General features: G+C 38.0%; 2 protein-coding genes across 2 annotated transcripts in view; one reads left to right on the top strand and one right to left on the bottom strand.

Moving 5' to 3' along the window:
* Nucleotides 1–10,669, bottom strand: part of LOC133550631 (uncharacterized) — a 13,106-nt gene extending 2,437 nt beyond the window's left edge. Inside the window, exons 1-2 of the mRNA XM_061896557.1 lie at nt 10,653–10,669; nt 10,442–10,575 (exon numbers count right to left, since the gene is read on the bottom strand). Coding sequence (XP_061752541.1) covers nt 10,442–10,575; nt 10,653–10,669 — 151 coding nt within the window. The remainder of the gene's footprint in view (nt 1–10,441; nt 10,576–10,652) is intronic.
* Nucleotides 1–13,921, top strand: part of opcml (opioid binding protein/cell adhesion molecule-like) — a 422,626-nt gene that overhangs the window by 143,528 nt on the left and 265,177 nt on the right. The gene's annotated exons all lie outside the window — the stretch shown is intronic.

Raw genomic sequence — 13,921 nt, 5'->3', positions numbered from 1 at the left:
AGGAAGATGCAGACCGAATGTGACGCAACATATATATATCTATATACCAGGCCTGGGCATATATATATATATATATATACATATATATATATATACATATATATATATATATATATATATATATATATATATATATATATATATATATATATATATATATATATATATATATATATATATATATATATATATATGCCCAGGCCTGGTCTAGACAGATGATAATATTACAGTATATATGATTGCTGGCAATCATATACAAACCCCGTTTCCCTATGAGTTGGGAAATTGTGTTAGATGTAAATATAAACGAAATACAATGATTTGCAAATCATTTTCAACCCATATTCAATTGAATGCACTACAAAGACAAGATATTTTATGTTCCAACTCATAAACTTGATTGTTTTTTTTTTGCAAATAATAATTAACTTAGAATTTCATGGCTGCAACATGTGCCAAAGAAGTTGGGAAAGGGCATGTCCACCACTGTGTTACATCACCTTTTCTTTTAACAACACTCAATAAACGTTATAACAACCGAGGAAACTAATTTTTGAAACTTTGAAAGTGGAATTATTTACCATTCTTGCTTGATGTGCATCTTAAGTTTTTCAACAGTCCGGGGTCTTGTTGTCGTATTTTTCGCTTCATAATGCGCCACACATTTTCAATGGGAGACAGGTCTAGACTGCAGACGGGCCAGGAAAGTACCCGCACTCTTTTAAAACGAAGCCACACTGTTGTAACACGTGGCTTGGCATTTTTTTGCTGAAATAAGCAGGGGCATCCATGATAACGTTGTTTGGATGACAAGATATCAATCAATCAATCAATGTTTGCTTATATAGCCCTAAATCACTAGTGTCTCAAAGGGCTGCACAAACCACCACGACATCCTCGGTAGGCCCACATAAGGGCAAGGAAAACTCACACCCAGTGGGACGTCGGTGACAATGATGACTATGAGAACCTTAGAGAGGAGGAAAGCAATGGATGTCGAGCGGATCTAACATGATACTGTGAAAGTTCAATCCACAATGGATCCAACACAGTCGCGAGAGTCCAGTCCAAAGAGGATCCAAGACACAGCAGCGAGAGTCCCGTTCACAGCGGAGCCAGCAGGAAACCATCCCAAGCGTAGGCGGACTAGCAGCGCAGAGATGTCCCCAGCCGATACACAGGCTCCAAAACCTCTATGGACCTTTCAGCATTAATGGTGTCTTCACAGATGTGTAAGTTACCCATGCCTTGGCCACTAATACACCCCCATACCATCACAGATGCTGGCTTTTGAACTTTGCGTTTATAACAATCCGGATGGTTATTTTTATCTTTGTTCCGGAGGACCCCACATCCACAGTTTCCAAATATAATTTGAAATGTGGACTCGTCAGACCACAGAACACTTTTCCACTTTGCATCAGTCCATTTTAGATGAGCCCGGACTCAGCCAAGCCGGCGGCGTTCCTGGGTGTTGTTGATAAATGGCTTTCGCTTTGCATAGTAGAGTTTTAATTTACACTTACAGATGTAGCGACCAACTGTAGTTACTGACAGGGGTCTTCTGAAGTTTTCCTGAGCCCATGTGGTGATATCGTTTACACACTGATGTCGGTTTTTGATGCAGTACCGCCTGAGGGATCAAAGGTCCGTAATATCTCGCTTACGTGCAGTGATTTCTCCAGATTCTCTGAACATTTTGATCATTTTACGGATGGTAGATGGTAAAATCCCTAAATTCCTTGCAATAGCTCGTTGTGAAATGTTTTCTAAAACTGTTCGACAATTTGCTTACAAATTGGTGACCCTCGCTCCATCCTTGTTTGTAAAATAATTAGCATTTAATGGAAGCTGCTTTTATACCCAATCATGGCACCCACCTTTTCCCAATTAGCCTGCATACCTGTGGGATGTTCCAAATACGTGTTTGATGAGCATTCCTCAACTTTATCAGTATTTATTGCCACCTTTCCCAACTTCTTTGTCACGTGTTGCTGGCATCAATTTCTAAAGTTAATGATTATTTGCAAAAAAACATTTTTTTTTATCAGTTTTAACATCACATATTTGGTCTACTAGCATATTCAACTGAATATTGGTTGAAAATGATTTGCAAATCATTGTATTCCGTTTATATTTACATCTAAAACAATTTCCCAACTCATATGGAAACGGGGTTTGTGTATGGAAAAACCAGGCTCAGATTCGAAAAATATTATTAACATTTGTCCCTTTTCAAATCTGCCATTCATTTAAAAAGTCCTTGAAAGCATTGTCTCCTCCCAACTTCACTCCCACCTACAGTTAAATAACCTACATGAACAATTCCAGTCTGGTTACCGCCACCTGCACAGCACTTGTCCAAATCACAAACAATCTCCTCCTGGCTGCTGATTCTGGTCTTCTCACTATCCTCATCCTTTTAGATCTCACTGCAGCTTTTGTTACCATTTCACACACTGTCTTCCTCCATAGATTGCACGGTATCGGCATCACAAACACACCCCTTCACTGGTTTAGATCATATCTCTCCCACCGCACTCAGTTTGTTCCACTCCAATCATTCAAATGCCCTCCGTCTCCCGTTTCATCTGGTGTGCCCCAGGGCTGTGTTCTTGGGCCGCTGCTTTTTATCATCTACATTCTTCCCCTTGGCACTATTTTACGTAAATTGAAAATACATTTTCACTGTTACGCGGATGACACCTCTACATCTTAACCAAACCAACTGCTTCTCTTCCTCCTTCCTCCCTTAATAGACTGCCTCAGTGAACTCAAACTGTGGTTCTCATCCGGATTCCTCCAAATCAATAGTAATAAAATCAAAATCTAACTTGCAGGTACAAAATCCCTTCTACCCAAAACCAACAGCTTGTCCAATATTCTCGGCAATTCCTCCATCTCACCCTCCTCCCAAGTTAAGAGTCTGGGTGTCATCCTGGACAGCACACTCTCCTTTCAAGCTCACATAAACAGCATTACCCGGTCTGCTTACTTTCATCTACGGAACATTAATCAACATCGTCCATCCCTAACCCACATACAGCTGCCATACTGGTCCATAGCCTTGTCACTTCTCGCCTGGACTATTGCCACACACTCCTGTTTGGTCTCCCTCACAAGTCACTTCACAAACTTCAGCTTTTTCAGAATTCTGCAGCCCGGATAATCACCAGAACCCCTTCAATCCAGCACATCACCCTGCTCTGCAAGAACTCAATTGGCTACCCGTCAAACACCGTATCCAATTTAAAATAATTCTCCTCACTTTCAAATCTAACCATAAACTTTCTCCATCATATCTCTCTGACCTGCTTTATGTCGCCACACCCTCACGTTCCCTAAGATCATCTTTACCCATCCATCCCACTGTCTCCTTACATAAACTGCCCACCATGGGTGCCCCAGCTTTCAGCCACTCAGCCCCTCAACTTTGGAACTCATTACCACCAGACCTTCGTAACATAGACTCAATATCCCTCTTTAAATCAAGACTCAAAACATACCTATTCCTGACTGCTTAGCCACTGTAAATCTTATCAATCTTTGTTGTTGTTGTTTTTATCCGATTGATTTCATTGTTTTGGTTTTGTACGGCGTCCTTGATTGCCCAGAAAGACGCCTTCTAAATAAAACGTATTATATATAAATATATATATATATATATATATATATATATATATATATATATATATATATATATATATATATATATATATATATATAATATATATATATATATATATATATATATATATATATATATATTTATACAGTGGGGCAAAAAAGTATTTAGTCAGCCACCGATTGTGCAAGTTCTCCCACTTAAAATGATGACAGAGGTCTGTAATTTTCATCATAGGTACACTTCAACTGTGAGAGGCAGAATGTGAAAAAAAAATCCAGGAATTCACACTGTAGGAATTTTAAAGAATTTATTTGTAAATTAAGGTAGAAAAAAGTATTTGGTCAACCTTTCAAAGTTCTCACTGATGGAAGGAGGTTTTGGCTCAAAATCTCACGATACATGGCCCCATTCATTCTTTCCTTAACACAGATCAATCGTCCTGTCCCCTTAGCAGAAAAAACAGCCCCAAAGCATGATGTTTCCACCCACATGCTTCACACCAAAATGGATACATGGATGATACAGCAAAGGATTGGGAGAATGGCATGTGGTCAGATGAAACCAAAATAGAACCTTTTGGTATAAACTCAACTCGTGGTGTTTGGAGGAAGAAGAATACTGAGTTGCATCCCAAGAACACCACACCTACTGTGAAAAATGGGGGTGGAAACATCATGCTTTGGTGCTGTTTTTCTGCTAAGGGGACAAGACGATTGATCCGTGTTAAGGAAAGAATGAATGGGGCCATGTATTGTGAGAATTTGAGCCAAAACCTCCTTCCATCAGTGAGAGCTTTGAATGGTTGACCAAATACTTATTTTCCACCATCATTTACAAATAAATTCTTTAAAATTCCTACAATGTGATCTCCTGGATTTGTTTTTCACATTCTGTCTCTCACAATTGAAGTGTACCTATGATGAAAATTACAGACCTCTGTCATCATTTTAAGTGGGAGAACTTGCACAATCGGTGGCTGACTAAATACTTTTTTGCCCCACTGTGTATATATATATATATATATATATATATATATATATATATATATATATATATATATATATATATATATATATATATATATATATATATATATATATATATATGTCTTGATTGGATTATCCAGAGAATAGTGCTCGATACCGTGGTAGAGCGCAATATGTAGGTGTGGGAAAAAATCACAAGACTACTTCATCCCTGAAGTAGTCTTGTGATTTTTTCCCACACCAACATATATATATATATATATATATATACATATATATGTATGTATATATATATATATATATATATACGTATATATGTATATATATATATATATATATATATATATATATATATATGTATATATATATATATATATATATATATATATATGTGTATATATGTATGTATATATATTTATATGTATGTATATATATATATGCGTGTGTGTGTGTGTGTTTGTGTGCAACTGATGCCAAGTGGGTGCGGTTAATCCAGTCCAGTCCATAGGGAGGTCAACTGGGGGATCCTCTTGCATGTAGACTAGTCGGCAGCAGAGACGTCACCAATTGATGCATAGAGGAGTGATCCACCCCTGGTCCCGACTTGGAACAGCAGGAAATCAAGCGAAGCGCACCACAAATGCAACAAACAACTGAAAAATATGAGCCGAATCGTTAAAAACAACTCTGACATTCTGATATATTATCACTTTTCTGCAGAACTTTGTTATGAAAATATGTTTCTGTGTCTTTTGCTGCCACCAGCGTTTCAGGCTGGCTCCTCTGGAAACACTTTGTAGAAACAAACCCTGGCCACACTGCTTAGTGCCTGGTATGAGCTGCTGTGATGTAGATTAAGATAATAACTTGTATATAAATTCAAGAACGCAGATTCCAACGATTAAAATACTTTCTAATTTGAAAACAGCACTGCACATTAAAATGATGTTGAGGGTGAAAAGACATTTGGAAACGTCTGCTGGGCCAGACTGAAAATCTTAACGGGCTGTATGTGGCCCATAAATTTCCGAGGTCTGTTCTGGACTCCTATTAATCTACTTGTTAATTTTTTGGTAATATCTGCCAACTTTTTGCTGTAACGCAGTTCAATACATGTCTGTTGAAGTGAACAAAGCACTTATTGTTCTGTTGTTTCAAGTTAGCTTAGCATTAGCATGTTTACTTGTTGTGTGCTGCCCTCTTGTGCGATGTGTCGCATTTTCAGCCTCTTTCTCCAGTTCCAAAGCAATATCAAAACTTAACCTAATTTTGTTTGCCAGGTTTGTGGTAATATCAACTTTGAGTAACTGGTCTGCATTGATTATGGAGATGAGTATTTAGTATTGTAGCTGCTACCAGTCTTTGTAGCCTCACCGGTCAACAAATGGACCAAGATGCAAGGTATCAGCTATGAAAATATAATATATATTTTTGTGATCACAATTGAAAGGCATTAATTGGCATTTAGTGACCATAAACCTTTCCACAAAAATTGGCCCGTAATAATCGGTGGCCAATCGACTGGAATACAGTGGAATATTTTTCTTTGTGCTTGGCCATCTGTTCTCAACACATCGACATAAGGTACAGTACATGACGCTGACGTATTTACGTCATTGATCGCCGTCGACCTCAATTGACGCATCATACTGATAAAGCACTTTTTGAGAACGTTATAACTGGAACGCCCCCTGAGGATGGATTTCCTACTTTGAAAGTCGAATAGTCCTCACCCCCCACGAGTTGGATTTAAAGATCACTGCTGTGAATGTAAACAATAATACGAGCTCCTTTAATATCAGTTATTAGCATGTCTATTTTTGTCGCACTAAATCAGCCATATCCAATGTACTGTTGAACATTTATAAATGGTAATGTTCATCCATCCATCCATCTTCTTTCGCTTATCCGAGGTCGGGTCGCGGGCGCAGCAGCCTAAGCAGGGAAGCCCAGACTTCCCTCTCCCCAGCCACTTCGTCCAGCTCCCCCAGGGGGATCCCGAGGTGTTCCCACGCCAGCCGGGAGACATAGTCTTCCCAACACTCCTGGGTCTTCCCCGTGGCTTACTACCAGTCGGACGCGCCCTGAACACCTCCCTAAGGAGGCGTTCGGGTGGCATCCTGACCAGATGCCCGAACCACCTCATCTTTAATGGTAATGTTACCATAGTGTAAATTACATTTTTTAATGTATGTTCTCACAATAGCGCCTGTGTTTACTCTTTATCCATGTCTGAAGGTTGTAGAAGGAGTGTATACTTTTCCATAAGTTGTTTAGATGTGTTAAGATAAGGCAAGTGCAAGAAGAGCGTTTGTGGATTTCCGACCTCCTAGCTAGACTTTTTTGGAGGCGCACAACAAGGTCTTTGGGCGGGAACGCAGGGGAAGGAACACGACTGTCAACCAGGCTTTACTTTTCGTTTAGGCTAAAAGCGCAATTGGCAGGACTAAGAGTTCCTGAGGCGTGATGATCAACTGTTCTTGCATGCCACGACAATAACAGACTGTCACAGATCACACAATGAGAAATAATATGTCAAGCCAATTTCAATAACAAAATAGCAATTATACAGTGTAATGTAAGCTTTTAGTGTGTAATTTAAATCACTTTAAACAAAGTCTGATATATAAACATATGCAACTTGTATCCGTTATGTCTATAAACAGTAAGAGTGACTCTTTCCTCAACCAAATGTCTGAGGGCTAAGCCCTCAGACATTTGGTCTATCATAGTAGAAAGTCAAATTCGACCATGTGGGCAGAACGCTGGCACACATGCAATTGTAATTCTGGCTATTCTCCCGGCATTAAAAGCTCAAACATAATACTTTTACTCTCCAGGAAAACAAAATCCTCAAAGTTTGGCGGACAAGACCAGTGGTTTGAAACAAGGGGTATTTATGATTGGCTACAGATGACATTTTATTTTTGTTCCAAGTGTACAATTTGGGACCTTGTCACATTTAATTCATCTTTATAAAAAAAATCTCTGTGGGTAATTATTTCAATATTTGTCAATGGATGTTTTGATTCATTCAGGTCATTGTATTCTCAGGGCATTCAATCGATCGCAACTGGACTGTTTGGTTTGTTTTTTCTCACTAAGATAGGGCGAACCATTCTTGCCCAGGCACACCGTCCTCGTGTTGGAGTATAAATATTTTGGGTTTTTACACCAGCCGCTAGACTAGATCTGATCAATCTAAGTCTATGAGCATGAACGGATGAAGCTTACTCGGATGTGAGGTGAAACGCCTTCTAAGACAATCCAAATAGTCCAGTTGCGATCAATTGTATGCCCTGAGAATATTTTAATATTAGTTGTATTATGCTCGTCATCTGTACGCATAACTTTTTTAGAATTCAAAGACCCAGAGACTGCCACTACCCTGGACGTCCAATGACAAGGTCTTACAGACTAAGCCTCTTATCTACCCAAAAGTTTAATGATGCTACAGTATGTTGTGGATAATGACAAGTTATTAAGTTATTGCATTTTCTAAAACTTTCAAACATGAATTAGTTTAAAGCAGGGGTTAAACTCATTTTGGCTTCGGGGCCAAATGGAGGACAATCTATTCCCACGTAGGCTGGACTGGTAAAATCATGGCATTAAAACTTAAAAATAATGACAACTTCAGATTGTTTTCTTTGTGTTACTTTAGCCAATGATAGAACAAACAAATTCTGAAAATGTACGTAGTACAAATAATGCTCTTAGCAAAACACGTCAGGTTAGTTGAAAATGTGTCGGAAAAAATTGGTGCGGTTTCAAAAACACAATAAACTTTGACTCTGTCTAAGTGTTTGCAATTTAAAATAGAGCACCAATATTATCCTGTTTCTAAGGTTTTATTAATCTACTTGTTATTTCCATCTAGACTTCTTATTTCTTGTGCTGTTTCAAGCTAGTTTAGCGGTTAGCATACTTTGTTGTCTACTTCTTGCTCAGTGTGTACCATGTTTAGCCTCTTCCTTCTGTCTTCCACTGATAATGCTACGTGTAAGAATTGTAGTTTTTTTGACGCAATTGAGGTGATGAGTATGAACTTAACAGAGCGGCTCCACACTGTGTATGGAGATACAAAGTTAAAAGAAGTTAAAGTACAAATGATTGTCACACACACACTGGTGTAGCGAAATCATTCTTTGCATTTGAGCCATCACCCTTGATCACCCCCTGGGAGGTGAGGGGAGCAGTGAGCAGCAGCGGTGGCTGCGCCCGGGAATAATTTTTGGTGATTTAACACCCAATTCTAAACCTTGATTCTGGGAAGTAATGAGTCCCATTTTTATAGTCTTTTTTTATGACTCGGCCAGGGTTTGAATTCACGGCCTACCGATCTCAGGGCGGTCACTATAACCACTAGGCCACTGAGCAGCTAGCTGCTAGCCACATCTGTCAGCCAGGGGACAACAATTAAATAAAGTATCAACTGGAGATCAGCTTTTGTGACCAGCATTGACCAATCACATACTTTTTAAAGAAAATCGGCTGATACTGATCAGTGGCCAATTGATTGCCGCATCGCTACTACGAAAGATACCATCCTAATCATTGAAATATTAAAGTAAAATAAAAATATATTTCTACTCAACTACATCAAAACATTATCCTAAAAGGCATATAATCATATAATCCTGAAGAACCTAAAAATTAATTCATTATTAGTGTTGTTTAAAAAAGTTTACCCTGCTTATTGAGTTAAATTTAGTGAGTTGCATACAACTTTAGGACTTTCAGAAGAGGAAGTCAACGCATCAACATTTATATCACCAACCAAGAGAAGTTCACTAGCATTTAACCCACTCATAAAGGATGCAAGAGAGGCAAGGGCTTCAGTGGAGGCCGAGGGAGGTCTATAACACCCTACAATTGCAATAGGTCGGCCGGCCATACGGGAATTAAAGCTTCTTCACGGCAAGGTGTATACATTGTTTAATGAATGACAGTGTAACATTAAATTAGTGTTTTATATACATGATCACTTCACTTTTTCGAGGACGATCACATCGTAAGATATTATATCCATTTATAGCAATGTCCTTGTCAGAGACTGCTTTACTTAGCCAGGTTTCTGATAACATAAGGATGTCTGCATTTGTTGTTTGAATCTAGACTTTGACATGTGTATTTTTAGCAGTAGAATCCTGGTCCTGGATTTGTTTGCGTATTGCCTGATAGCAGAAGTAACAGCAATATAAAGACTTTCTATTTCGTATTGCAAGGTAACCCAAATAAAACATTATTTGGCTTCACAATGTCACAATTTGTGATTTGAGAAGGTATATAGCATCTATTTAACACAGTCTGTTGTGTCCTGAGCAAGACACTTCACCCTTGCTCCTGATGGGTGCTGGTTAGCACCTTGCATGGCAGCTCCCTCCATCAGTGTGTGAATGGGTAAATGTGGAAGTAGTGTCAAAGCGCTTTGAGTACCTTGAAGGTAGAAAAGCGCTATACAAGTACAACCCATTTACCATTTATTGTAATGGCTTATTACCTCCTTACAGTAAAACAGTCCAAAAAGGTTTATGGTGATTTTTTGAGCAAAATAATGTAAAAGGCTTCGTACTTGAAAGCCTTGTTGGGGATCACAGAGGTCAGATGATTTTAGTCAGAGAAACAGAATGTTTCCAACGCCATGTTTGACAGTAGTTGTTGGGCTTATATTCATCACCAATCAAATTAAATCGAGCTCATACCAAAGAACGGAATGTTGGCCTCGTCTGATAATGTCACATTCTCATTCACAATCTGAATCATTCAGATATTCAAACTTAAGACAAAACTTAAAATGCGTTTTGTAATCCTGAGCACACCTCACCTTTCTTGGAATCATCCTTACCCCTCCAGGTGAACTCTTGCATGGAGCTCCAGGACAAGGGCAATCTTTTATTTCTTACAAACGTACATTCATGAGTAATCGCACCAACAGTGGTCTCTTTACCAAGCTTCTTGCTAAAAGGACAGGACACAGCTGTGTGATTTGATTTTACATGACTATATCTCTCTCCATTACAATCAACCGAACATACCATTCTAGATTAAGCATATCTCGGTCAGTGGGTATACATTTTATAAATCAAGCAGGGGATGAAATAATTATGTTCACACTTTTATTATACATGCATGGCCATTACCTTGAAAAAAAATAAATAAATACTACGTCTGGGTCTTCAATTCCTGTGCAATCAGAGCGAAAGCTTGGATTGTAATGACAGCAGTAAGTCAAGTCGCAGTGTGAACGTTGGCTTCTGCCAAGGCTTTTTTTTTGTCACTGGTTCTGTTCATTTATCGTATGAACAATATTTTAGGAGCACCTACACATAGAGGCAATCCAGTTTGTTAGCCTGATGATTTAAGATCTAAACTTGGAAATTGTAGATTATATTCTTCGAAAGTATTCAACGATATTGTGAAATTCAAATTAGGTGAACAAAAATTATAGTGTAATAGCATTGATTTCGGTGAAAGTTCAACAATGAATAACATAACTCAAACAAAAGTAAAAAGTTAGTCATTCAAATATTTACTTGAGCAAGAGTAAGTTTTCAGTGAAAATAACTACTTAAGTACTAAATGACTATTTATATAGTTATTTTTTAATGGTAATTGGTAGGGCTGTGAATCTTTGGGTGTCCCACGATTCGATTCAATATCGATTCTTGGGGTCACAATTCAATAATATATATTTTTTTTTTAATACGATTCAATTCGATTTTCGATTCAAAACGATTCTGTATTCATTCAATACATAGAATTTCAGCAGGATCTACCCCAGTCTGCTGACAAGCTTTTATAATTGTAAAGGACAATGTTTTATCAACTGATTGCAATAATGTAAATTTGTGCCGCGACCCCTAAGGGAATAAGCGGTAGAAAATGGATGAATGGATGTTTTGACTATCAAACAAACCAAAAATATGACTTATTTTATCTTTGTGAAAATATTGGACACAGTGTGTTGTCCAGCTTATAAGATGCGATGCACGTGTAAACCACTGTGACACTTTATTTTTTTTTATTTTTATGAATGTCTAATGATAATGTCAATGAGGGATTTTTAATCACTGCTATGCTGAAATTATAACTAATATTGATACTGTTCTCGATAATATTCATTTTTGTTTCACTACTTTTGGTTTGTTCTGTGTCGTGTTTGTGTCTTCTCTCAATTGCTCTGTTTATTGCAGTTCTGAGTGTTGCTGGGTCAGGTTTGGTTTTGGAATTGGATTGCATTGTTATGGTATTGCTGTGTAGTGGTTTGTTGGATTGATTAAAAAATATATGTATATATATATATATATATATATATATATATATATATATATATATATGTACTTTTTTTTTTTTTAAATGAGAATGGATTCTGAATCGCACAACTTATTCGAATTGATTTTTTTTTCCTCACCCCTAGTAGTTGGTAAGGATGTAACGATGAACGGGAATAATGATGAAGTAAGTAAAACTACTGACGGATAGGATTACTTTTTTTAAATTTGAATGATCGAAGAACTATTATTGATAGCCACAGTTCGAAAAACTCACAGACCAACTAGCGCTAGCTTGCTAGCTAGTTTAAATGCTAATATGAATACAATACACATTAACGTCTTTCTACATTAAGAAACTATACACTTCAATCTAGGGCAGCACGGTGGAAGAAAGGTTTGTGCGTCTGCTTCACAATACGAAAGTCCTGAATAGTCCTGAGTTCAATCCCAGGCTCGGGATCTTTCTGTGTGGAGTTTGCATGTTCTCCCCGTGAGTGCGTGGGTTCCCTCTGGGTACTCCGGCTTCCTCCCACCTCCAAAGACATGCACCTGGGGATAGGTTGATTGGCAACACTAAATTGGCCCCAGTGTGTGAATGTGAGTGTGAATGTTGTCTGTCTATCTGTGTTGGCCCTTAAGGTGGCGACTTGTCCAGGGTGTACCCCGCTTTCTGCCTGATTGTAGCTGAGATAGGCTCCAGCGTCCCCCGCGACCCCAAAGGGAATAAGCGGGAGAAATGGATGGATGGATACCTCAATCTAAACAAATGTAAACACATTAATGTCTGAGCAACTAAGATATTCAATTGTGCACAATGCACTTACAAGCTGTGCTGTGTTAAAAAGAGTGCATTATATTCAGAGAAATATGACATGGTTTGTTGTCTTTTTTTAACAACTAAAAAATAACTCACATGATGTCACAAAAACCGGATATGATGCAAAGTAAACACTCAATTTGCCATTGACAACAAAAAAACATTCTAAAAGTTTTACAAATTAAAAATGAAAAAAATATATACATTTAAAAATTAAAATAAAATATGATTATTAAGAATCCAGAACAATAATTAATGATTCTTCTGCCAAGAAAGTATATTGTGTGTCAATTCATTATATACAGTTGTGGTCAAAAGTTTACATGCACTTGTAAAGAACATAATGTCATGGCTGTCTGGAGTTTCCAATAATTTCTACAACTCTTATTTTTTGTGATAGTGATTGGAGCACATACTTGTTGGTAAAAAAAAAAAAAAACATTCATGAAGTTTGGTTCGTTTACGAATATATAATGGCTTTACTGAAAATGTGACACAATCTGCTGGGTCAAAAGTAATACAGCAATATTAATATTTGTTTACATGTCCCTTGGCAAGTTTCACTGCAATAAGGCACTTTTGGTAGCCATCCACAAGCTTCCGGTTGAATTTTTGAACACTCCTCTTCACAAAATTGGTGCAGTTCAGCTAAATTTGTTGGTTTTCCAACATGGACTCGTTTCTTTAGCATTGTCCACACGCTTAAGTCAGGACATTGGGAAGGTCATTCTAAAATCTTAATTCTAGCCTGATTTAGACATTCCTTTACCACTTTTGATGTGTGTTTGGGGTCATTGTCCTGTTGGAACACCCAACTGCTCACAGAACCAAACCCCCGGGCTGATGATTTTAGGTTGTCCTGAAGAACTTAGAGGTAATCCTCCTTTTTCTTTGTCCCATTTACTCTCTGTAAAGCACCAGTTCCATTGGCAGCAAAACAGGCCCCGAGCATAATACTACCACCACCATGCTTAACGGTAGACATGGTACTCCTGGGAATAAAGGCCTCACCTTTTCTCCTCCAAACATATTGCTAGGTATTGTTGCCAAACAGTTAAATTTTTGTTTCCTCTGACCACAGAACGTTCTTGTGTGTGTGTATCTGTGTTTGTGAGAGAGAAAGAGAGACCCTACTACAGCATGTATTACCAAAGATGCACATCCAACAATCAGAACTAAACCATTTCATGTAGATATTCTCAATACGGATGTT

The sequence above is a fragment of the Nerophis ophidion genome, linkage group LG04 (assembly GCF_033978795.1).
Source record: "Nerophis ophidion isolate RoL-2023_Sa linkage group LG04, RoL_Noph_v1.0, whole genome shotgun sequence".
Taxonomy (NCBI): Eukaryota; Metazoa; Chordata; class Actinopteri; order Syngnathiformes; family Syngnathidae; genus Nerophis; species Nerophis ophidion.
Note: the sequence above shows the minus strand (reverse complement) of the source record. Positions and strands in the feature narration are given on the sequence as shown.